We start from the raw sequence: 26,685 nt of genomic DNA, 5'->3' as shown, positions 1-26,685 counted from the left end.
TGTGAAGCTGATGAAAGCCAGAGGTGGGAACGGCATGGTCCTTACTCCTGCCCCTCAGCAGGTGGCATGGAGGGTTGCTTTGCTGCCTTGGAGTGAGCTGCTGCTTGGCAAGTGCACGTTATTCACTTTATCGGCTGCGCTAGAGGACATGCAGGGAGTGAGAAAGGTGTCTCCAATGTGGGGTGCAGAACGGAGATGAGTGGTAGGTGGAGGAAACCCTTTCAGCAGGAGCTCCCTGTCCCTGTGCAGACCAGGCAAATGGTGGGGGACCCTTGTTTCTCTGGATTAGCTCCACACTTGGGCACAGGTTTTTATGTCTTGGCCAGTGAACCTGGGTGAAGGAGACTGGCTATTTTATACTAGGTTTGCAAGACTGCAAATCCTGTGAGGGAGAAAGAAGTTACTGTCCTTGGTTTGGCATAAAGCACAAAATTTGTTCTGGCGTGAAGAATACTGCTGCTAACTCCAGGTGTGTGAGGAGATGGTGGTAGAACTCCTTACCTCACCTCCTCTTTTCACCAAGAAGGCTGGTTTTTTGTTATTTTCTTTTTTTATTTAAATTATTATTATTAACCCATATAATGCAAGGAATGGGACATGTACCACCTTCTGCGCTGTCTCGCTGTTGTGACATAGTGATGCTATGACTCGTGCTGTGGACCAGCGTGGGCAGGTATTACATGTGAATGTGTAACCACCTCTGTCATGACAGGGCTGCTGAGAAGGTAAGTCCGTACCCCTCTGTGGCTGTCAGTATTTAACTAGAAAGATGGCTAAAGACAGATCCTGTTTTGGAAAAATAAATACCATGTTCTCCCCAAATGATCTTTAGCATTGCTGATTTGCATTTTATTCCCTTATTGTGGCTAAAAGCAAGGACTATGTCTTTCCTTTTCCTTTTTAAAACAGGTGTGCGGTATCATTTACAAAAGGGACTTTGTTTCAGCTGGGGGGGGAAATGTTCACAACATTTTCTGGATGAGAGGTGAAATAAAAAAATCTAAGTAAGGTAGTATTTTCCTTAGTGAATCCAATGATGGCAGTGCTGCCACCTTGAAACGCGCGACAGGCTCTGAGGTCTTACAAGCCCTTACATAGAGGGACCCATGAAATAAGGAATGCTAAATTGTGCCCTTTGAAGGGACCTGCCTCGCATCTCCTGCCTCACTGGATGAAAAGTGTCAGACCCCTGGGTAACTTGTAGAAATTCTGCAGTGTCTGGCCTGAGTCTGTTTTCTGTTTATTGCAAGAAGAGCAAGTTCCCGTTGCTCTTCGAAAGCTTCACATCTGTCTCTGAGCTGGAGGAGCCAGGCTTGTACTTTACTTCTGCAATGCCTACCTTCTGGTGCAAAGTTTCAGTGACAAATGTCGTCATTCCTGTTATTTTTATGAGCAAGAAACAGATGAACTGAGAGGACTGTCTTATACCAGTTTCAAAGGGGAGAGACACATGAGGAGCCCTAGCAGAGTTCAGACGCTGTAGGGATGTGGTTGCAGACATCAGAGCTCTTTATCTTATTGTCACCTTAGGTAGGTCAAGCTTTCCTTGAGCTACCTTAGGTAGCTCAGCCGTTACTCCAAAGGGGCAGTAAATTATTCCTTGTGCTTAAATCCTACGTTTGGGTCAGTGCTGCTTGTAAAGATGCAATTCAGAAATGAAATGCGCTTTCTGGCTGCTGTTACAAGCATCCTGTGTGAATACCTTGCTAATCTCTGCTTTTCCTAACGTTGTAAGAGCAGAATTTGGGAGCCATGTCAGTGGCATGTCACTGGCCTCAGTTTTTCTCCTGGTATCACTTTGTGACTCTCCTTGGAGAACTCTACACGATCCTGCAAGTTGTAATGTTCCCTCCAGCAAAACCTCTTAAAGGATTACTTTGACTTGTGATTAAAAGTGGCAAGAAACACTTGGCAGGTCTGAGACTCTCAACAAAGCAGTGTAACTTTGCTTTCTGGGCTTTTTTTGCCTCTTATTTTTGTTTGAAAGCTGTCAGATTGCCTACCAGGCCTGGAAGGATAGGTGTGTTTCAGTTCAAGACTCAACATTTAGCCTGGGAGAGGGTGGAGTGGGAATGTGCGTACTGAGGTGTAGGCAAAGCTGTCCCTTCGACAGTCATTGACACAAATTCTTATACCGTGTCCCTTGCTACAGAGGCTGCATACCTGCAAGGAGAAACACTGAAGAAGGAGGCAGGGTCTCCAGAGGGCACGGGCAGGTGGAAAGAGCAGCTGAAAATCAGAGTCAGGCTCTCGGGGAGTGGCTGAGGCTGTGGGAAGTGGAGCTGCCTGCTGGACTCGCCCATGTGAGTGGTGCCTGCCAAAACTCAATCCAGGTCCCTCCCAGCTCGAGATCTGCTCCAGAGCAACCTTGTTCCTCCACATGAGCTGTAGTAAAATTTGCTGAGTCCTTCTTTTTCCCAAAAATACCATGGGGGAACTTGTTCCACCTCTTGGTGAGACGATGTTAGCACCGTAACCTCTTGGCCAACAGCTGGGGGCTGAAGTACTGGCATTTGACGTTGTACTTGAGGCTCCTGCTGGGGCAACTTGTTCGCTCTGGGTGAGAATTAAGTTGCATTCAGTGACATACTGAGAGAGATTTACAAGAGCATATGGTTGAAATCTTGTCACCAAGCCATAAGGAAGACTTGACCTCTAACGGGTGCTGACTTTTGCAGTTTGTGTAGTCACACGAAGTCTGTCTTTTCTTACAGCACGTGCTTCATGGAGGATGTCTTGTGAGCATCATTCCTCTTCATCAACCCAGGGGTTACCCAAATCCCTGCATAACTATAGATGATCATGATGCTTTTTCTTTTACCTCAAACCTCCTTGAAGCACTGTAGGCATTTTCAAAATCAAACTGGTGCCCCAAGTCAGAAGAGATGTAGACCCCCCAAAAAAAAAAAGGGGTCCTGATGAACTTGTGTCAGGTGCACAGTGCATCCTTGCAGAGGAGGTTCCTACAGACTGGCCAGGAGACCTGATTGCCAAGAATAGAAGCACATGGATTTCATCCTAGCATTAGTGAAGCAAGACTGATTAGAAAGCTCGGCATGGACAGCCTTGCCATCCAGCATGCAGTGTTTTTATAGTAAGAATGTTGGCAAAATTTACTAGGGACTTGGGTTTACATCCTCAAAATCACTGCTGTGCTTAAAAGCCCTGAGGGACATGGACTTCTGCCCTTTCGTCTCCCTTAAGTGAGGATAGCACTGAGCAGCACTACTAAATATTTGAGATAGGCAACTCCAACCTATCAAGTATGAGAGGTTCCCCTCTCCTGCTTCTCTCAAGTCCTTCACAACTAATACCTGAGCTACACAGTGACCACGCAGGACTGAGGTATTAACTCTAGCTGAGCCTGGTACAGCAAGGTGATCGCACAACCGAGCTTTAGCAGGGCCAGATGGAGAACCAGACTGTCCTTGACTCTTGAATTTTTTTCTGTTGTGTCTCCAGGCAGATGAGTTTGCTTTGCCCTTGCAAAGACGGGAAAGAAGGTGTGTGAACGTATTACTGTAGCTGATAAGCCCCCGTGAGAGCCTGAGCTTGGTAGCTCAGGCCTGCGTGGTGCTGACAGGATCACGCAGCTCTTCCTCCTCCGGGGAACTGCCGGGGCGAGCCCCTGCCTGCCCGAAACGTGCCTTCTGCCTCCCGCTTCAGCCAGCGGAACTAAACTTTCTTGCCTATCTGGTGGTGTTTTGCCAGAGGTTTTTGCAGTGATAGGGAGCAGATCTGTAGACGCTTTGGCCGTGTGGTTAGAGACAAATGGCTCTGCTCTGTACCTGGCTGGCCTCAACCTCTGAGGAGGCGGATGTGTGTGAGACTCGGCGGAAAACGGCTTTCTCTGAGCCGACCCCTGGGGATCCTTAATCCCTGACGGGCATGCCTGCCTCCCCTGAGCAGCAGGCTCTCAGCAGGCTTTGACCCAAAGGAGTCGGGGCGAAGCGTCTGGGCTGCGTTTATTCCCTTGGACCACGTGTGTCTGCAGAGCAGACCTGCAGATCTGCAGGTCTGCAGAGGTCTGCAGAGCGCAGGGGTGAGGACTGCCGCAGCCACCCGTGTCTCGGGCCTGAGGTGCCAGCCCGTGGCAGGGGCAGGATGCTGTGCAGGGAGATCGGAGAGGAGAGCTGAAATGAAAAGATGACTAGCAGTGGGGAAAAATCCTTGAATTCCAGTATGAAGTTTGCTCAAATCTGTGCACTGTTTAGGACACACGTAAGCCATGTGTTAAAGGGATGAATGTGGAGCACATGTGTCTGGCTGAGCCTTTACCCAGGGGTGGACTGGCGGGAGGGAAGGATGAGCACCCTCGGATGAGCCATTGGCTGACTTTTCTTGGGTCGCTGTAGAGGACTGTCCGTACACAGGAGCTGGGATTATTTTCTCCTATTAATTCATGTCCTAGAGCTAAATACCACCTCCCATAATAAATGGTCCAGTAACCATTAACAGTTTTAGAGGCAAAACTTAAAGCTTACAAATATCTTTTGTGAAAGATAAGCAGACTCTGTTACCAATTTATAAGGAAAGTGAATAAAGAAATCCCTGAATGATTGTCCCCCTGGCCTCAATATATCTTCTGGGAAGAACTTTCTAAAGCCTGAGAACGAAGGCTGCAGAAGAGGAGACATTAACCAGGCCTGGTGATTTATTTATCTTTCAGGAGACAACACTGCTGCTTCATTTTTTTTCCACTACAGACAATCTTCTTTATTTTAATAGGATTATTACACATTGACATTTAAGCAGGCCCAATCAATATTATATTTCCAATTCAGGATAATAAAAAACATGCACAGTAGAAAAAAGGAAATAAAGCTGGTGCTGCCTTACTGTTCCCATGTCATAACTAGGGAGTGGTACTGTGCTGGAAGAGCTGCTGTGTGCCACTGCCTGCCCCTCATGATGCGAGGGAGAAGTTTCAAGGAGAGTTGGAGGCTTGGTACAGCTGTAGCACGTATTCATTCAAAGAATTTGGGGCACTTGATGGGAAGACAAAGAAGAAATGTTTCCCATCAGGATTAATGGAGAGAGACTGGCTTCACTTGCTACAGCTCATTATAGAAAATTAGCGATGACAAATCACGTATGGCTGTGAGAGGCAGGGTGCTCTTTTCACCTTTTTCTTTTCACTTAATGAAAACAAGCGGCAATAGGTTGATCAAATGCCAGCACTAGGAGCCAAGACAAGCAGTGCCCGATGGCTACAGTGCTGGTTGGGTTTCTCTGGGTTTTATTCTTTTGCAGAGGATGTTGTGCAGTGCTGCAAAGGGCTGTGCTGCCTCTTAGGCCGGAGCACAGCGGTGCTGCCTCGGCTCCCCGACCACCAGGTCCGGTGCCAGCATCGCCCTGCCTGGTGCTGCACTGTGAAATGTGCCCCCAGCCCCCTTTAACCTGCCTGCCTCTGGGAGGGAGGAAATCTGGCTTGAAACCCTAGGCTCCTGCCTAGTCAGGCTCTGAACTATTTTGTAATAGCTTCAGTCTTGGCATCCCAGGAAAGATTTACAATAAGCCCTTCCTTAACATTTGGTTTCACTTGCCCTTTTGAGCTAAGGTCAAGATCAGAGAGGAGGTAAATAGGCTTTTCCAACTTGCAGACACCCAGCTGCCCTGTCCTCCAACTCCACCTCTGCAGCCAAACAACAGTTTATCAAAGCTTTTCTTCTTTCTGTGCTTGTTTGTTTGTTTGTTTTAAAGCCATTAAGGAAAATGCCTATATTTAAGGTAAAGCACTGTGACCATTCCTCAGTGCATATGTGTCATGCAGGCTGTACAAACCTGTGTTGTGGTGTTTTCTGAATCAAGTGCATTGCATCTGGGATGCAGGAGGGCTTTCTTCACAATTTCTGGAAAAAAAAAAAAATCCCAAGCTTGCTTTAACTTTGAGAGATGGAGAGTTTCTTGCTCCAATGGTCAATTACTCTCTCTCCTAGAAATGTCTTATTTTTTTGTTGCGGAGGATTCTGCTAGATGAAACAGCCAGTAGGCATTGGAAATCTTTCCCCATGTAAATACTAAAGGACATGAGTGGGTCACCTTTTGGTCTTTAGTTGGGTAAGTTATTTGTACTGAGCTTTGCTGGTCTTCTGTTGTAAGGAAGTTAGTTTTTCCTAATCTCCAACCATTCTTGTGGTTTTTCCTGAAACCTTTCCTGAAATCTCTTTTTCCTGAAACCTTGTCCGCTTTTACTTTGTGAGGACAGTGGAGCTGGCAGCACTCAAAGTCTTGTCAGTGCTATGTGTGGATGGCAATACCATGTTCCTGCTCTTCAACGTTGTCCATCTATGTGGGGGAAATGGCCTGGTCAGCCAGTCAGCTGCTGCTCCAGGAGCTCATGTTATTGAAAGTAAAGGAGTATGCTGTGATCCAAACTCATCGGACAATAGCTAAGAACAAATAGGTCTAATTGCTTGACCTTACTGTATTTGAGCCAGGAGAAATTAAACAATCCTCGTCCTTTTAAATTTCAGGTCATGGAGGATGCGTGAGGAACGTTCTGAAAATACACTCTAAAGCAAAAACAATAGGAAAAGAAAATTTAAAGTTTCTGGAAAAGCACAGAAATAGTAAGATGGATGCATCTCTATTGCCCCTCCCAACCCCCAAGGAGTGGAACGGGTTTGCCCTGGTATCTCTAACCTGGTCAGTGCCACTGACTCCCAGCTCAGTCCTGGAGGAGATCCTAGGTGCAGAGCTCTGCCTGGCTCTGGGCTCCTGCTCCCGAGTCTTGCACTGGGGCTGCTCCTACAGGGAAGCCTGAGAGTGGGTGCAAAGCTCTGGGTTTTGGGAGTGAGCTGATACACTTAAAATCTGGAGCCTACCTGGCAAGATGACCCAGAGGGGCTTCCTTTGGTGTTTCACAGTCTCATTGTCAGAAAAGTAGTAAATTTGAGGCTGTTTCCCTTTGTAAATTAGATTGTCACTGTGGAAAGGCTTCTCCATTTTCCATTTCTCTAGTGAGATCTATCATGTGTCTCCTATCTGTGACTCTGATTATTTTAATATTCTCTCTCTTTCTCCACTTAGTATTCCTGTGTGGCTGCTTATTATTATAAATTATTTGTTCAACTTTGCAGGTGACTGTAAGAATAGCCTAGTGATGTATTGACTTTGCCTGTGTCTTTGACAATGCCCCAGCACCCCCTTCCCTAAGACTGCTCTTCCAGGCAGGAAAACAAGGAGAGAGTGAGTGAATGCCATGCACGTGAAGAACTCGGACATTTCCTTACTCAACCCCAGATACTCTTTTCCCAGGCCTCATATTCAAGCCTTCATTAGAAATTTGAGAGAAATGCTTTACTGTGGCTGCTGGCTTGGCTGCTTTTCAGGTTCAGAGAGAATTTCCTATGTTCACAGGCCCTTTTTTCTTTTTCATTTTTTTACTGTCTCTCCAGAAACTTGTATTATCTTCCTTAACAGTGCAGAAAAATATCCACACATGCATAATATTTTAGAGCTTCTTTGTAGCATATGTTAATCTCTGAGACTAAAAAAATCTTTTGGTCCCAGTCTCATTTTTAACAGGATAGCAAACTAAGAGGATACATGAGGATTATCCTAATCCCACCCTGGAGCTCTCTCCACCACTACTGACTATCTGGGACCCATTACTGAACTGCCTTTGCCAGTGCTCTAGAAAAGATGTGCTTATCTTGATTTAACAACTAATGATAGCAAAAGGAAAAGCCTGAGCTGTCATGCTTTAGAAAGAAGGGATTAGCTAATTGATTGTGAAAAGAAATATTAGGCTGGAGCTAAACATGCTTTGGGGTGCTGTTCCCTCCTTGCTTCTTCTTTGGTTCCTTGAGAATATGTTTATACAGTGTGGGGTATGTGTTAAACACAACCAACTACTCCTCCTCCAAAGCACATGCAATGGACTGCTCGAGGTGAGCTGCCTCCTTGTCTTGCAGCTCTCTGTTGCTGTGGCAGAGGTTTCTGCACACAAAGCCTATATGCTTCTCCATGTACTCCTCAAACCTTTTGAGGGCTGGGGGTCTTGGATAGGGAGAAGACAGGCAGGAGAAGGGCTTACTTCTGGGGGGATTCATGTTTGCAGGTGGTGGGAGACCAGTCCACCTGGAGGTGACAAAGTCCTAGCAAGCATGTGTGAAACTGGTCCTTGGGACACCACAGTCACTCTCCTACCTCTCATCACTTCACCATGGCAATGAGGGTGTGTGAGACCATGACTTTGACTCAGATATTGCTGTAGCTGGTGTAGTGTCAGACATCCCTTCCTCCCTTCCCTCACCCTTCTTTATGGGTGAGGAACTGAGGGAGGCAGGCAGGATTCAGTTGCACAGCAAGACTGGCTGAGCCAAGCCAAGACTCAAGTGTAGGTTTTACCTGTCTGTATAGCTCACTGCATGATATTTCTCTCCCTTTCAAACTGAAAATAGCTACATTTCACCATGAGACTCTAGCCTTGAATATGTCTTTAGACTGGTTCCAGAAGGTATCAGAGAATTTCCCAAGCAGAGGAATCACTGCTGTCAACAGCACAGTAATAGCCACACACATGGTTTCTCCTTTCCTCTTCTCCCTCCCCATCTGCCCCCCTGATGAAATTTCTACAATCTTGTACACTGTACAGAATGCAAACAGACATTGGGTTAGTTAAAAACATACTTCTCTTTATTTGAAAGTTTTCTATCCACAGATAAAAGGCAGCTGATACATTGCATAGTATACCTTGGGTTTTTTTTTTAGTATGCTTATTATTCAGCATGTCTGAGAAAAGGAATGATTACTGGCTCTAACTTCCCACAACAAACAGTGAAGTTAATGGAATAATAAATTAAAGGAATAGTAGTTCGCATTATGTATAAAATAAAGGTTAACAGATACAAATATGATATGAATGATGACTGATTCAGTTTCCCTTCTCCTCAGGAGTTCAGTGTCTTATTAGAGTGGTTGCATAAGTTGAGTTTTTATTAAAATGCAGCAGTGCTCTGAAGCTGTGAAACACAAAAGCCACATAGGTTTTTTAATTGAATGGGAATGTCTTCAAGAAACCTTGCTAGTGAGAATGAGGGTGCTGTTCTCCTGCCCCTGCCATGGTTGGTTACTGTCCCTGCCGTTCAGCCCTTGCTGCTGCAGGGAAGCAGACTTCATGCTTCAGCTGTGGCTGATCCTGGCTCTAAGGCACACACTGTGCCCACCAACTATTTACCTTACAGGCACTACCAATTCAAAGGACAAAGCTGCCCTCAGTGTGTGGGAGAGGGGGGTCATGCAACCTTAGTGTACTGGCTATCATCTCTGGGGTGTCCTCATCACCCCAAATAAATGCTTACTGCTGGAACCTCAGTATCCAGGCCCTCTGTGGTGTTAACCCATGAGCAGCTTCTGCTGGTCTTAAGGAAACAGCTGTAAGAGAGATCCATCATGTCAGTGTGCTTTCTTTTCTGTTTACTTGAACTCATGTGGGTTTCAACGAGTGCTTTCTGGCTGAGAGCCATCCCCAGGTAGCCAGGCTACGTGTGCCCAGCCAGGGCTTCCCACTGAACGTCAGTGCCACAGGCTGCTGCCCACGCTTGTCAGGCTGCCTAGAGCTGGGATTGAATGCCTTGTTCATCTGTCAGAAAATGCCAAATCTACTATGGGGAGGTAGGTAGTGGACAGGGACTGTCCAGCAAAGCCTGGAGAAAGAAACTTGTCAAACAGAGCAGCAGCAGAGCAGCAAGAGATCTCCATTTGAGACTGGGGATGGGAACAGAGTAGCAGAGTCCATGCAAGGTAAAGATCCAAGAGTCTTTACCGCAACACGGATGTTTCCCATATATTATACAATGAGAAAAGTCAACCGTGTTCTGAATTACAGGTTTGTAATTCCACCCTGAGGATCTGATGACTACAGAAGCCACCTGAGCTCTGCTCCCCTGATTTGACAACCATATGCGCCTGGATGCAATTATAATCCTGTTGTATGTCTCAGCTGCCTGGCACTTTTTTTTCCTCCCTCCCTATGTACTTAACATTGAGGCTGAAGTTTCAACTAGTATTAAAACACAAAGAAAATGAACAAAATCTTAGCGGGCTAGTAGTCCAATGACCTTCAAAATTTGCAAAAACCTTCACAATGTGGCTATAAAACAAGTAATTGCAATAGCAGAAACAAAGTAATTCTAAATGTCAGAAAAATAGTATTAAAAAGTACAGTACTGAGCTGGAAGACAATTGCTTCATCTACTGGCTTAAAAAAAAAAAATCTGATTTTTTTAAAAATTCTCCCTCTGCAAAAAATGGCAGAAGCAAATTTTTTTGTGACATCAGAGATATGCTGGTATCCAAGTGAAAGTACACAATGAATTCCTAAAGGCATTAACTCTTCTGAAATACAATCTAAATACAGGTCATTTATATTAATTGGCTTCAATTGAACAGTGCTTTTATTTCCTATAAAAATACATGTGTAAGTATGTGTATATATACACATACATGTCTATTGCAAAAAAATCTGCATCCTTCTGAAGGTGATAAGGAAGATCAAAGTAATATAAGAGCAGTCAGTAATAGACTTTACAAGGAGACTTAAATGACTTATCATTCATACAGTATTTAAATATAAGGAACACAAATCACCAACATAGTAATTTTTTTTGCTTTACAACCCCTGTAATACTAAAGCAAGTTTATATTAATACCTACATGAAAAGAGTTAGACTACTGCTATAGGGGCTGCTGTTAGTTACCTCCACTGTACTCAATACCACTGAGTAAATGAGGTCCAAATTGCAGTTGAAAGAACTTGGTTAGCTTGAATTTCATCCTATTGATTTAATTATTGGCAGGAATGTGAAAATACATTCAGTGTAAGCAAGCTGTTAAAGCTAAAGGAAAAAAAAGTTTTATTATTCTTACAGCTATTTTTCAAGAAATACTAGATGTTCCAGCTTTAACGCTACATTTTTAAATCAGGGCAAAAAAAATCCATGTGTAAGGAAGACAGATACTGTTTACAAGTCTTCAAGGAGAACATTTCACTGACATTAAAAGCAACTTTGCAGACTCACTTGAAATGCATCAATTTGTAATCTACACATTTACAGGGGATGCTCTGCTCTGAAAGCTGTTTCCCAATCTGTGCCAAAACATGTGAGGCTGTGTAGAATACTTCTGATGATAGACCCTCCAGGCTCTGTTTCTCCGTAATTGATTTAGTTATTAGTTATGCAGGGAGAGAAGAGATCCCTGAGGCTTGGTAAAACAGTATTCAGTTACTAAAAGCAGCCCTTTGTGAATTAATGTCATCCTACCAGCTCTTTCTGCTCATTATTCCTTCAAGTCTTGTCTTCCTGGACACCAGCTGTCACAGAGGAAGTCTCCAGTCTTTTCTTCTCCTGCCTCCCTGGCTGGCTGAAGTTGCACCAGCACGGTCTGGAGTGTCTCCTTCACCACCTGGATCTCCCTCTGCAGAGACTGTGCAAGCTTTATTAAGGAATAAATCTATAGGTGATTGGCAGTCCCTTTCCTCTTTCCAAGTTATTAAATAAATTCTTGTACTGCTGCTCACAACAGATGGCCATGGCTATCTAATTGTAGCTTCAAGTTCTTCCAAATTGTCTGGATTAAATATTAATACATTTCTCACACTTGCTTTCAAAAAAAAAAATCCAGGCAAACTGAAGTTCTCAAGTAGCATTATTTAGCACTTGAAAAAAGGGAGGGGATGGGGGATACTGCTTGGATACCGTTCTCATGGGAAGGAAGGAGATGAAGAAACGGTACCACGGAGGCAGCAGCACTAGGCGCGAGTTCCCTGCTGGATGGAGGGTGGATTTTTAAGCCAGAGACACAGACCTGGGTGGATCAGACCCCTGATGAAGGCAGCGGGAGCAGCCTGAGACATAAGCCAAGTGACCACAGCTTGTGCGGCACTAGCGAGCTCGGCAACGCGTGCTGTGCAAGGCAGGGTGGGAATCTAGGTAAGTAGCAAAATTAGCTTATAGCAGAGAAAGTGTTTCTGCTCCACTTACCTCCAGAAGGCTTTAATCTTAGCTGAATTATCAGTATAATTATAGCACAGAAAACACAAATACAAACCTATACGAGGCTCCACAGTGAATGCTTTGAACAAGTTGAAAAGCAAAGAGATTAGCAGTAGCAAGGTCACACTGCCAGGCATTAAAAGGAAAAAGGCCACCTGAAAAGCATCTGATAATTCAGTAAAAATACTTTGTTTGGTCAAGAAGGGAGAGTTTTCCACATTTTATTTGCTATTGTCTACTTCAGGTTTCCTGCAAGGCACTCAGGAAGCAAATGATGGCTAATGGCTCGGCCTCTTAAGAGACCTTCCACTTCCCGCTTTCTCCAGCTCCACAGTGACGGAGGGAAGGTGTCAGGGGGTGGCAGCAAGAGCAGGAGGGTGCAGCAGTGAACAGACTGGCAGGTGAAGGTAGGACATGCATGGAGATAGTGGCAGCTGCTGAGACATGCACAAGCTTTTAGGTGGCTGGGCTCCTAGGCAGCACAGCTTTTTGTTCTGACGACTAGTCTCTCCTGGGAATAAGCGCAGTTTGTACTACCAATACATCGGCCTTTCTGCTGATAGTCTTGTGTCAGTGAGACTACCCGTTGTTGGATCAAGTGCAAGGACGGGGTGTAGCTCGATGAGACAACCAACCTCATCTTCTCTTCCATAGCTTACGCTACGTGGAGAGCAAAGCAAGCACGAGACAAGTCAGAGCCTGCTGAAGCTCTAAACCAACGACCAAGTCGATGTGAAAAAGCCCTAGGGCCCACCCCATCCACACTGAGGCCTCCTGTACAGGTATGGCTGAAGGGCAAGGGCCCCAACAGGCTAACCCAAGCGGGTCAAGGGAGAGAGAAATAAGTTCATTTCTAGCAGTAAGTCATCAAATGATCTCTGAGCCAGAAACTCACTTCAAGGGAAATGAAACAGGCTGACACTGAAACAACTCAATTTCAAAAATACAACGCACGGGAAGGATAACGCACAAGGACAGGCTTTATCCTTTACAGAGCTCATCCATTATGAAGTGTTGTTTTACTCAACCCTCATGTCAATGCAATGTCAAGAAAAAAAGACACCCTCAGGTTATGTGACTGTAAAAAGTGAGCTGCTACTTTTGAAAAATTGTGACTGGAGAGGACCATGGGAAAGCTATACAAATCACCGCTATTTCAGGCAGTCACAGTTATGCCTTTGAAAAGCCTTTCGGCTGCTTTTGATTCTGTTTTCAGTTCCTCACAATTTCATCTTTGTGTATTTACATGCGTTTACTATGATGTGTTACTCTTAATATGTTCACCAGGAATATCCATGCATACTTCTAATTTCTGGACAGCTCTATTAACCTAAAGGGATTCTGTCTCCGATTACAAGTAATATCAATACACACAAAACTTCTCCTGTCCTAGAATCTCAAACATTGTACAAGGACAAATTAATTATGTTTTGCATCTTTTCTGAAATAAGAAACATTATTATCTTCTTATAAGTGGTCCTGGACTGTCCACCCCTCTGCAATTTAATCACAAGGCTCTGCTGAAAACCTAACTGGTAAAACAGAAATTCTTCAGTTTATGAACATCATGAAGCCTCTGAAATTTAATTGCTACTGATGCGCAGTCTCTGACTACATGCTGTTATTTGTAATATCCCAAGTAATTACAAAATTCTTTTCAGGTAGAGAGAAAAAGCAAAATTGAAACATTTCACTGCCAGTGGATGAAAAATCTTGAGGGATGGAGGAAAATGAAGACAACAGGGAAAGAAACTCTTTAACCAACAGAAAGATGGAGCCACAAGAAAGATGACTGCATAGTCTAACTACAGCAAGTTTCAATATCCTCATATATAATACTACAACCAGCTGTAGACCAGTAACTGTCAAACGAGCCTTTATGGCTAGGCAAAATATATGGTATATGGCTGAGCATGGAATCTCTATCCATATAGAGAGGTTATGTCTGGATAAACAGCTTCACCCATTTTAGAAATGCAAAAAACTTAGTTTTGCATGGGTCCGCATGCAAATGTGTCCTTCACGCTTAAATTCTCTATCCAGTGCTGCAAATACTGAGCCAGTGTCAAAGACAGGACCCAAACCAAGTTTCAACTAGGAACATTTTCTGGTCCTGCTGTCTTCCTGTGAAAAACTGGCAAAATCTCTCCAATGTCTCATACACAGTAAATGAAAGTACTCGGGAACAGCTTCACACAAACACAATCCATATTCTGCAACAATGCTGCAGCTCTAACATTGTCTTGGCTGAAGCTTTTCACCTATTTGACTTCCTCTCTTTAAAAAACTTGAGCATCGTAACAGAGTCCATGATTTACAAGGAGATAAAAAGCAGATCTAATTACTATAGACTTACTTAATTTTTTGAAAGAATGGGCTCATCAATGTATCTTCTGTTCTCTCAGTACAGATGTTTAGGGAAAAGAGACAAAAGGTAGATATTACAAACCAGTTGCCTTCCTATAGGAAAGGTTAGAAACTAAGAGTACATTGTAAGGCTAAAGGCCTTGGAAGGACAGCCAAGGACTACCACAGAGCCGAGGTAAGGGCCTATGGGATTTTGGAGAACAGCAGCAATTTTGGACATCTGAAGAGGAAATTAGGTCTTGAAGAACAGAAATAATCAGGAAGAGGGTTTTTTTTACCTGCTTAACTATTCTGCTTGTTTCTAGCAGCTGAACAGTACAGTGGCTGCAGACACAAGCTCAGCTAGATGTCCCACTACATAACTGCACGTGCCTCTCCGAACCCCAGGCACCAGTACACACGGGGGGAGCAGCCAGCTGGAAAGTGGCTTTGCAGAAAAGGACTTTGAGGTCACAGTGGACAGCAAGCTGAACAAGTGCCTTGTGGCAAAGGTGGCCAACGGCCTCCCGGGCTGGATTAAGAAAAGCATTGCCAGCAGGTGGAGGGAGCTGATCCTTCTGCTCTACTCAGCGTTGGTGAGGTCCTATCCAGAGTGCAGGGTCCAGTTCTGGGCTCCACAGTACAAGAAAGATATGGACTTACTAGAGCGAGTTCAGCACAAGGCTGGTTTAATGGACTGGAACATGGATCATATGAGGAGATGCTGGGACTGTTCAACCTGGAGAAGAAAAGGTTCAGGGGCATCTTACCAATGTGTATAAATAACTGAAGGGTGGGAATGAAGAAGAGGGAGCCAGACTCTTCTCACTAGTATCCACTGACAGAACAAGAACCAACAGGCAAAAATTCCAAAATAGGAAATTGAATCTGAATACAAGAAAACTTTTTTTTTTACTGTGAGGGTGGTCAAACACTGGAACAATGTTGCATGGAGAGGTTGTGGAGTCTCCACCCTTGGAGATATTCAAAACCTGACTGGACATGATCCAGGGCAACCTGCTCTAGGTCACCCTGCTTGAGCAGGGGGTTGGACCAGATGATCTCAAGAGGTCACTTCCAACTAAACGATTCTGTGATTTGCGTGCTATGTGCCAAAGGACCAGCAAAGAGACAAGACAATTCAATGTTTCTTTGAAATGACCTGGGTTTTGGCCTTTTAGAAGTGCACTCTTGGGAGCGAAGGAAAGACATCGAGCAAGTCCCTACTGCTCCTGTGTGGTCTCACAGCAAAAGAGCAAAATGGCCTTTGGAAGTCCACCATTTCTCCTTACAAAATGCAGGGGTACCTGTGGTACTGAAACCAGATTAGAAATTCCCATTTCCACCCTCCATTACTGTTTCCCTCCTTCACATCCACAAATGTGTTTCTACAAACTAACATACTACTCCTCCCACATAAAAACCAAAATACTCCCCCCAAAAACTACTAAACAAAAAAACCCCAACAGAATGACTGTAACATTTTGAAAAATTGATTACTTCAGTGGTCTGGATATTAGCTGTCCCCAAATCACTTGTTCCAGCAGAAAATGGAAGGCAAAGAAGCTGCAGCACGTGGGTGGAAATACACTGACCTACCTCCATCACAGCACGAACACCACAAGTGGAACCACATTCTCTCAAATGTGACGCACACTGGGAAGGGCTCACCCTCCTGTCATCCAAAATAAAACCGAAGAAGGAACCATTGCCACCTCTCACTCTTGTGGGATCCCAACATTTCTTACAGGTTCACCGAGGCTGAGATTCCTCGGTGAGGTACAGTTGGGGCTAAATTCTACACTCCTGATTCTGTTGAAACCTGCGCTGGTGTAAAGCAAGCCCTGTATGAGAGCCTGCTGTGTGATAAAGGTGAAGGCTTAGCAAAGCAACCTGCAATGCCCAATGAACATTTAGGCACAAAATTCTATTCTCAAAATAGCTGTTTAAAATGCCCATTTTAGGGTGAGGAACAAAGATTGCTTTTATAATAATAGTCCAGCCAGGTTTTCTTCCAACAAAAGCATTTTCACCAGGAGGAACTATTACATGCATTCAAATTGTCTATCAAAATGTAACTGCTAATTAAGAATAAAAATGACTGTGAAATTGCAATATAGGCTCCATTTAATTTTACTGGGAATTCCAGGCCTTTACTGTCAGGAAAGTAACACCTCTCATCAGCTCTGCAGACACCAGAATGAGTCACCTCTCATCTCTTGGTTTTTTCCAATTAATGATGTGGACTGTTTTCATACGCTCACCAATGATTAACCGTAACTGAACGTTTTGTGGGTTTATTTGGTTATACTACATAGAATTTAGGAAATATGTCACAGTGCTACAACGGAGCTCTCCCCCCACCCCCTTCGTTTGATGTTTTTTTATACAAAAGTAAAGTTTAATATTTGCTGTGAAAGGCTTCAATAACAAATGAGAATCTCAGGTGGGTCTGTGCCTATACTCAGGACCAAGAAATATCACTGGATTTCTCCTTTGTTCAGGTCATGCTGGCAATTACGACGAGCAGCATGGTTGATTTAAGCATGCTATGCCATCAAAACGTAGAATGAAAAACAATGACATCTGGGATTTTTCTTCTAATACAAACTTAATTATTAATCAAAGCTATGACACACACTAAACATTGGCAAATGGCTCGAGAGCACCAGGAATTTATTTTTCTCAGTGGAGTCTTTAAAAGTCTTTTAATAATCAGACGACAGGACTACTTTACATCTGTGCAGCCCCCAGTTAGATTTTTGTCCTAATACAGTTCATGACATTCATGTGTAAGGCAGTTTTTTTGGGGATAACGGGAAGGGCGAAAACAATCAGCAAACAAGAGTTTGAAAAATTTATCCTGCTTTCACTTAAATTCCAGATCTTTAAGCTCCTACTCTCAGAGTTCTACAGATTTTTAATGAGGACTGCATAATTGTCCAATATCTGGGATCAGAAATTGTTTTCTTTAAAACCAAATAAACTACCATGCAAACAATAGATCCATCTATTAATCACAAATTCTTCTACCAAGGCTAATTATTGGCACCAATCTCATTGCTAGTTCCTGCAACATAGGCAAGTTACCAATCACTGAAAGTTTATTTTATAGGCACTGAGCAGTTTTTATTTAAAAAATAAACAAACAAACAATCTACAGGTCTGTAGCACTGTGGTAGCTATTTTTCTCATTCCTTTTTGGAGTATAGCACAGCGATTACATGCACCAGATGGTAACATTTTATGCACATTGATCTGGACTACCTCTGAAATAGCAACTGAATGTTAATGAGGGGTAGCTGAATTGCTGAACTGCTTCTCTGTATGTCCCTATGTTTTAAACATGGTTTCTTATTTTGTGACTGATGGTCTTGCTAGGACCAGGATATCACACGGTGTGCATTTCTGTATTTAGATAATGTGAGCTGAATTTCACTGATAGAGGAAATCAGATCTATATCAGACAACTGTGGCTTAGAACGAGACTAATCTACAACTCTTCTCAAACTTTCAATGATTAGATTTTATTTTTTCAACTAACTCTTGCAGTTTCAACAGCTACAAAGAAATACACATGCTCCATAGAAAGTACAAGTACTACTATTTTACATACTGGTAGTGTATTTTCTTCAGGAATCAAAAAAACAGTTTTTCAGCTTATTTCACCTTACCTAGTAAACTCTAACTATGATCAGACCTGACTGGTTGGTTTGAATACGAACTTAAGTCCACTGCAAAGAACCCGTAACTCCAGCTCTCAGTGTTCTTCTGTTAGGGCCAATGAGAAAAACTCATTTGAGAGCAAATATACATAAGGGAGGAAGGAATTAGATGCTCTGCGCACACACAAGACACACATATGCATATAGCTCTGAAAAGAATGCTCACAAACAGCATCGAGGAAACGCAACTGCAACCAAGCATGCACGCTGTAAATACAATTAAAAGAATATTGCAAACTGGCTCATGGTAAATACAAGAAAATAATCCTTCTGGACATTGAAACACTTAGAAAAGAAAGATTTGAAGTAGTAACAAATTAGTGACTGGATTTCTCCCCTCCGATGCAACCCTTCCAGCACCTTCCTCCCCACCCCCCTTAAAGATTATCATTCTGATACCTTTAAAGAAACCGAGTTTCTGGAACAGGAATTTTGCAATGAGCTGGCAACAGATGCCCAATTATCTAAAACACAGTGGTATTTCCATACACTCCCATTTATTATCCTTTCTCTAAACTCCCTCTTGCAGGACTGCCTGCCTCAGCTTAGGAGGAACTGAATCCTTCCTAGCACCATCATCACCTCAACTCACCTTCAGGTGTCTGTAAGGGCTCCTCTGCTAATCTCTCCAACCTGAATTTATTAATCTTTCTTCATTATTTCTCCACTAAAACCTAACCAGCTAAGTACTCTCACCTTCCTTAGCCTCACTGGTTCTTACTCTCTTCTCCCTTTCTTAGAGGAACAAAATCTCTTTTATGATAAGTTTTTCTACGAAAGTTACAAATGAAACAATACTCTGTGCTCTTACATTTTGAAAAACGTCCACAGATGTAGGCCCAACAAATGCCCCACATAAAGGTAAAGCAATCTTCGATCAGATACTGAATGACAGATGAAGGACAGAAAGAGATAAGGGTACTTTATAAGACAACGTCTCATCTGGTTACTTGCACTGAAGTGTTAGAGGCAGATTAAATTGCATAGGATGATGCATCTGCTGCCCATTTTTTTAAAAGGAAAAACCCCAAACTACATGTGACAATACACACAGTCAATGATGTAGCATTTAATTAAGCTAAGTCATGTTGGGAAATGCAGGTGCATGGATGCTTGTATCCATGCAGCTTCTGATGCACTAGGTATTTACTTATATGAGCATCACAAAGAAAAGGATTTTAACAGTAGAATAAAGGCTTTTCAGTGCCTACTCTCAATTTACAAAGAACTAACTTCGGTTTAAATCTATTAAAGCTGGATCAGACCACAGTGAAAATGCACTGTAGGAAAACTTGCTACAACAAAACCACCCACTTCAGCAAGACAACCAATTCTCCCCTTCTTAATGTATTTAATCTACATTAAGAACTAGTATTCCATGTGAATCTGAAAGGCAAGTATTTCCCATACATACTTACATAGATTGATACACATCTATAGCTATATCAAAAAGGATATGAATAACTCCTTCATCAACTCTGCAGGCGGAAGTCTGCAGTTGATCTTCCAGATGCACCAATTTCTCACTTATTGCTTCACATTTTTCTCCCAACTCTGCGGAAAATATGAAGAACTCCTACAGGAAGTTGAAAAAGAAAAGAAAGCATGTTTGCTGCTGACTGCACTTTTCTACATCAAATTTGCATCAAATTAAGGGGGAAATAAAATACTAGTAAGGGGATATGATACTTCGCAGTGCTAAGACATTGCCTGAAAGCAAACTCCCATTAGAGAGACAAAAAGTTGTTACTATGTAATAAATTGGTGATTTGGATGAAATGGAATGAGCTTGTGGTCTCGGTCTATTTCCCAGCAGAAAAAAAGTCATGATCTCACTTTCAGCAGAGGATTAAAGGGGTGTGAAGACTGAACTGCTCTCCCTCTTCCTTCTTGTCTCACCACAGCAGGGGAGGGAAATCTCACACCGACTACACCATTTAGGTTCCTAAATTTCAAGTTGTTCATGTAAATATGATTTACACTTTTAAGCCATTTAAATATTTCAAGCAGCATCACTTTTGGTATCTCTTATAAACACAAAATGTACTACTTTGAGGAAAAATCTGGCTAGAATACGTAGGGACTTTGCTCAGCTGATCACAGAAAACGTATCAAAGTCTTAGAGATTACAAGATGAAACTACACTTTTTTACTGTGTTATTATGAAACAAGACTAAATTTTCAAAAATAATGTTTCTCTACTCAGAACTTATACAGACAAACACTTTTCCTATTTTAAACTGAGTATTTTAAACCAGTTGCAAAGTCCTTCCCGTAAGTTTGTCTCCTTTAGATATACTGCACAAGGGTAATTTGTATCTTTTATATTTTGTATTGAGTGCTTCTTTGAGAAACGACCCAAATAAGCAGCAAATACAAGGCGGGGGGGGGGGGGGGATATCAACGAATTTATGCAGCACAGAGACAAGCCTCTCCTCTCCCTCCCAAGGCATTATAGTGCTGTCTACAGTGAATGACAGGGGTTAGCTGTAAGGAAAAGATTATGGTGCCAAGATGAAGTTCTGCTGGAGTCATGTTGAAAAAACTGGAGTCATTCATCAGCTGGAATCCAGAAAACTGGATTTTCTCTAGATCTAGTCTATGCATTTGTCCATAAAGGCAGCTGCACATGTGGCCACATACAATCTTCAGAAAGTTTTTCTCCTTTAATGAGGTACTTGGAGTCCTTTGCACTGATCTGTTGCTGTAATAGCGACCATGAGTGGTTGTTTAAGAGAAATCAAACCTTCAATCAAAGGCCTTCCAAAGAAATCATGCTAATACTTGTTGGAACGCTGCCCATTGTGAAACAATCTGATTTTTGGTAAACACATTTACCAGACCTCAGTTCTGTGCTATCCTTACACTTTGCATCACACAGTGCATGCAGAGTCAAATGTCAGAAGAGCTCTGCTTACTGGCACATCCTCTGTTACAGCACACAGCTTTGACCTTTCTGCTTTCCTAGGTCTTCTGCAGACACGGCTATCCAGCAGATCACACGGGTACACAACCAGCTGCAGCTCCAATCCTGGACGAGTGAGCTGGTTAAGAGAGGTTATGTTGCAAACACCCACAGCTTAGACCCAGAGAAGCCCAACATGAGAAACAGCTGGCCGAGTCCTGAGTGCATGATACCTGAGCAGCCATCTTCAGAGTCATTACCAAACATCAGAATCTATAGCAGCACTCCGCAGAATTTATAGATGTAAAAAAGACCCATTGTTTTTAAAATGAGCACAGGGGAGGAGAAGGTACACGTTCTCCATATGGCCACTAGGAATGGCCTTTTCTCAAGACCAGGGACAGAAGATGAGGAAGAAGTCTTCCATCCAGCTGCTAAATCATTATTCAGTATACCAGCAGGACTCCATATGCTGTTAGGGAGTGGCATAACCCAGGCAATTTATATCAAGAGAAAGCTTTTAGGGAATCATTCTGTGACATGCATGCAAGAACAGATGACAGCTGTCTAAAAGAACTTCGGTCTCAAGCTAGAAGAGTCAGTAAATTGCAAAAACCTAGTATTCTGAAAGCACATCTAAAATGATGACCATCTAGAGAAAGCTCCACCTCTGAACACTGATTTTTCTCTAACAGTTAATTACACAGAAGAAAATCAGGTCTTCACATAACCATCATCTCAAACGCAAGAAAAACAAGACAAAAAACACTCAGTGCTATACAATCATTGAACAGTTCATTTAGGAAGAACAGCTTTTAATTAATGCACAAACTCCTAAGTATTGCTCCAGCAGACAAAAGCCATAGGTGAAGTTTTCAAACCAGACTCTTTCTACAGACTGTGTACTTCGACAAAATGAATTAGGCCTGTACAGATCCTGAAGAACTGGTATCTTATAGTGACACATAAAAAGCAGATTCTTTCTCTTAACAACATCAAGATATTGAATACTTTAGTCTGATCCAGTCACTGCTTTTATCAAGAACTATTATTATATGAGATTTTGGATCACATTCATGCTGTCAAGAAAGACGACACTTCTAGTCGTGATTTGAAATCATCAGTTACTACAGACAGCAAATAAAAACCAGTACATGTTACAGTACACTCCTGGATACCTGTGCCGTTAAGTATATTTATTTATAAAAAGCATTATAAAGATACACATTACAGTAGGGCATCCCTTCCTTTTTTAGGGTACTGTTGATGGCAGGAACATTTATCCAGATAATTGGTCACCCACTTAGCACTATCATCAGTTGCTGTAAAAGAAGATCCATATCCTCCACTTCAGAAGTGCCCTCACATTTCCTGTCTCGTATATGCAAATACAAGTAGTGCACTGAGCAGCTAATCTAAACGATAAGCACGCTGGCTGGATTTGCCTAGCCCTGCTGTGAAGATCCACAGTGTAAAATTTTTCCCTATTCACCGTGTCAGTGAATGTACAGGGCAAAACGGCCCTTTCAGACCTACCCCCACACTGAACTGCAGGTGTGCTGAAAGATGCTGGCATCAGGAGACAGCATTTAGATACCTGGTTGGCAAAAGAGGCTCCGAGGTGCAAGTCTGGCCTAGCTCTAAGGTGCACAGATCCTGAAAACCCAAGAGAAAACGTAACTACAGCCCGAAATGCACAGTCACAGCGCAGCTCGATGACTATACTTATCGGTGTATGCTACCTACTCTGACCTCACGTTTAACATTTTCTTTTCCTTTTTAAAGAAAACTTTACAGCCAGATAAAGAAAGATCCCAGGAAGGATGGAAGGAAGGAAGGAAGGAAGAAAGGAACCCAGCAAACAAGCCCCCAAGACCCTAGGACTTCAGGTGAATGCTCGTTCTGTAGCAAAGGCATCTCACAGTGCTTTGCACCAGTACTAACCTGTATTTGGGGTTCTGAGCTTTGGCTTGTAGCTTCTGCCCCACTGCAGTTCCAGGCAAGGACTTTATTGGTGCATTGGTCTCGCACTAAACATGCTTAGGAATAAGAAACTATAGTTTTTAACTCACTGGCTTTAATTCATTTGTCAACTGAATACTTAGATTCTCACTTAAAGTAAAATGTCCATTCTATCTCATGTGAAAAAATATAGTGCATTCTTCCTGAATGATCACATTTTGAGTGCATAGTGAATGTGTAAAACTGTAACAAAAACCCTGTTTATTTTGGAAATTAAGATAAATGAACAATGAGCATTAGGGAAAATGTGCTCAAAGCAGACTTGTTACAACAATATGGGAAGGCAGGGAAATCTGAGTAAGTAAAAATCAGATCAAACTTGTTTAGGTCTTTAAACACTTGAAACCCATTTATTCATAACTACATGGCTATGGTTGCACTGCAGTGTAACTAAAATAGCTCCATAAGGTGGGGGTTATATTCTATTAATCTTAAACTCCTAATAGGTATTTTGCAGCTTAATTCCTCTTTACAGCAATAATAGTGTATGGCTAAACTATTTTTGCACCTGCATGACACAGCTGCCTTTTTAGTTGAAATGAGAAGTTAACTCCATAGTTTAGACAAGCATCATCTCTCAGGAACTTACTTGCAGGCATCACGTGGAAAATAGAGAAGGGTCATCGTATACATTATGGTTTTACAGAATATATACATATATGGCCTTTCTTATTTTGGATTGGAAAGATATGGTCATGCAGAGAACTAACTTTAGTTTAACATCAAGAAGAGTTATAAATGAAATGGAAAAAAATACACTGCTCTCAAAAATATACAAGAATAATTCTAAATATTCAACCAATTCCACAGCTTCTGCCCCCAGGCCCTTGTTTGAAAAAAGTTCGATAACCCAGAGAAGTAGATAGGAAAGATTTCTCTCGGTGCCTTTCGTGCCTAGTAACATCACTAGTAACATTTTTATTCGACATTTGTCTATGTAGGCAGGGAAACAGCTGTCAGTGACACACAAACTATTCAGAACAGTTCCCGGTTGGAAAGTGGCACTTTACACTGATCAACAACATCTCTGAGAGGAGAGTGGACTCTGCCTCCAGCTCAACATATTAATAAAATACAACTCATCCAAGCTTGTAGGTTATGTCAATGCTACAAGCTACTATAAGTCTTAAGACTTCTTTAGTTATTTTTGCACTAACAGCACTTTTAGGAAGCAGCTAGGAGAGATTGCAGGAGTCAGGAAAGAGCTGAGATGCAATATTGCTTTATGGATTTTTCTGTGAACAGCGGATGTAGCTGGCTGGGATTTCCCCCTCCACCCCCCCCAATCCTTAAGCAGGTGAAAACAGCACAAATGTGGGTGTGATTTGTTATTTCTTAAGGTGGTAACTGGAGAAATTCTTTTGCCTTCTCACGCAAAGTAGAAATTCTCATTCTCTCCCAGAGATGTGAGAGTCTGATGTGAGAAACAGGAAGAACAGACAATGTTCCAGCTGATGCACAGCTGGAGCATCAGCACACGGAATTAAGATCAGAGGGAATGGCTTCCACTTTATTCTTCTGCATTTCAATTTACTCTTTTACAAGTCATTTTAGTCATCTGTGAGCAACAGCTCCTTGACAGCATTACTCAAGGAAAATGTGTGATCAGCTTTTCCAGTGCAAACACCTTCCATGCTCTCTTGGATCTAGTTCAGCAATTTTGTATAGAAGAATCTGTATTCTAGTAGCTAGATTAATCTAACTCTATTAGGGATTAGAGTCTCTATTAGAGTCTTTGGTGGCTGTGCTGAGAAGTAGGATTCTCAGATATAGCCTTAGAATTCATTTTTCCTACAGAGGAACTTTGTAAAAAGGAGCTGCCTTACTTCAAACTAGCAACATCATAACTCAGATAAGATACATAAAATAAAAGCCTTAGAAGACCTTCTGCAGAACATCAAAGCCAAACTCCTTTCACCTGTACTAAATCCTCTCCCTCCTATCATAGTTAAAATCATTCAAAATAACACAAATAACTACAAAATGTTGCCCTTGCAGACAGGTACTTCACTTTATGGCACAAGGTTTAGAACAGTGACTTATTGTTGGTAGAAGTGCTGCATGCTTACCCTCACCCCTTGCAGAAGTCAGTGGAAATTGTCAGCACTTGAAACTCCACAAAGTCAGGTCAGGGCATCTCTTAAATAATTTCTAGAAACAAAAGGCAACCATCCATATGTTTGTCCTGCTTGAGCAGATGCTTCGTCACATGCAGGCCAAGCGCACATGCCCTCAAATAACGAGCTAGATGGCCACAAAGCGTCCAAAGTGCAGGTGGAGGACGCATTTCTCTCTGCTCTGCATCCCAGATTTCCTGCCCTGTGTGCATTGTCCTGGGCATGTGTGGTAGATGAGGAGGGCAACATGGTCACTGAGAACAAGCCTAATCTCTTACTCTGAAAATAATGCGTGTTACTCATGATCAACACCACCCCAGCACGATGGCAAGGCTGACCAGGAAGGAACCAGGGACCACCGCAGCCCGCTCTGTGACTTGCAGTGAGATCGAGCCCACTGTGACTGTCCTCAGCTGGTGTCTGTCTCCACAGCTCTTAGCAGCTGACAGGGATTTTGTGGTTCTGGCTGCAGGGCAGAGCCTGCTCCAGGGCTAAACTGCTGTACAGGGAACAAGTTTTCCTAATGCAAACTTCCCTTGCTACAAACCAAGACAGCTACATTTCATTTTACCCTTGCATAGCACACAATGATAACTAACCATTGTCCTCTTTATCATTATTTTTAATGTGATTGAAGACTTTGACTTTCAAGCAGACCAGGGTTTTTAAAGCTTTTTTTGCTATTCCTTTCCTTCCTTTTCTTCAGTGTGTTCCTGTCTTCTACAGAGTGAGGTGCCCAGACCAGTGCCATAGTCCTCTGGAGGCTTTGACATTCTCAGCTAAGCACAGTAATTATTTCTGTCTTACAAATGACATTCCCATTAATGAGGCTGCAAATGACATTTGCCCTTTCTTGCAACAGGATGAAGGTAATGAATCCCACTCTATTTGTAGTCCACTATAACCCTAGATTCTGCTTCTGCAGTATTGTCATCTTAGCTGCTATTTACCGTGTGTATACATAAATCTGACATTTTTTCTTCCTCAAATGTAATTTGCACCTGTCTTTTAACATATCCCATCTTATTGATTTCAGGCTATTCTTTCAATCTATCAAGAGCATTTGGAATTCTAATCCTAACTGAAATTACGTTGACTGGCACATAAACTCCCGGCCTACCTCCTTTTTAAAGGCAAATACCAAGTCTGCCTTTCACTCATCCCCTGGGACTTCAAGCTTCCTCTAGGAGTTTTCAAAGCAGCTTGTTAATGGTTTGGAGATTGTTTTTCTTGGCTCCTATGCACGCAGAAGAAATTTCATCAGTCTAGCCTGACTTGAGTACATCTCACTTGCCTTAGGACCCTTCACTGCGTTCGTCTCTTGCTGCCTTGTAGTGAATACTAAGAGCACTACATATATCATTTTTAGAAAGACCAAAAGCAAAGAAAATAAGGAAGAAAAAAAAAATTCTGCCTCTGCTCTCATTTCATTATTTTCTCATTCACCTTTCTTATTAGAAGACACACATGCTTTCTTTCACCTATCCCTTCCATACAAGCTTATCCCTGAACTCCCTTGCCACTTGGCATGTCTTTTGCTTACAGTAGCTTAGTGTGTTCAGTGGTCT

At 42.6% G+C, this 26,685-nt stretch overlaps 1 protein-coding gene across 7 annotated transcripts in view; it reads right to left on the bottom strand.

Annotated features, from left to right (window-relative positions):
* Window positions 1–8,642: 8,642 nt before the first annotated feature.
* DISC1 (DISC1 scaffold protein) overlaps window positions 8,643–26,685 on the bottom strand; it is a 212,929-nt gene continuing 194,886 nt past the window's right edge. For 5 of the 7 annotated variants that reach the window (XM_075495878.1, XM_075495881.1, XM_075495882.1 and 2 more), the window contains 2 exons: window positions 19,533–19,649; window positions 8,643–11,436 (listed from right to left, as the gene is read on the bottom strand). In XM_075495878.1, coding sequence (XP_075351993.1) covers window positions 11,287–11,436; window positions 19,533–19,649 — 267 coding nt within the window. In that variant the 3' untranslated portion in view covers window positions 8,643–11,286. Of the gene's footprint in view, window positions 11,443–19,532; window positions 19,650–26,685 lie in introns of all 7 variants that reach the window. The other 2 variants (XM_075495880.1, XM_075495879.1) reach the window with 2 other exon arrangements.

The sequence above is a fragment of the Mycteria americana genome, chromosome 3 (genome assembly GCF_035582795.1).
Source record: "Mycteria americana isolate JAX WOST 10 ecotype Jacksonville Zoo and Gardens chromosome 3, USCA_MyAme_1.0, whole genome shotgun sequence".
In the NCBI taxonomy this organism is placed as follows: domain Eukaryota; kingdom Metazoa; phylum Chordata; class Aves; order Ciconiiformes; family Ciconiidae; genus Mycteria; species Mycteria americana.
This window is presented reverse-complemented; position numbering and strand designations above follow the sequence as displayed.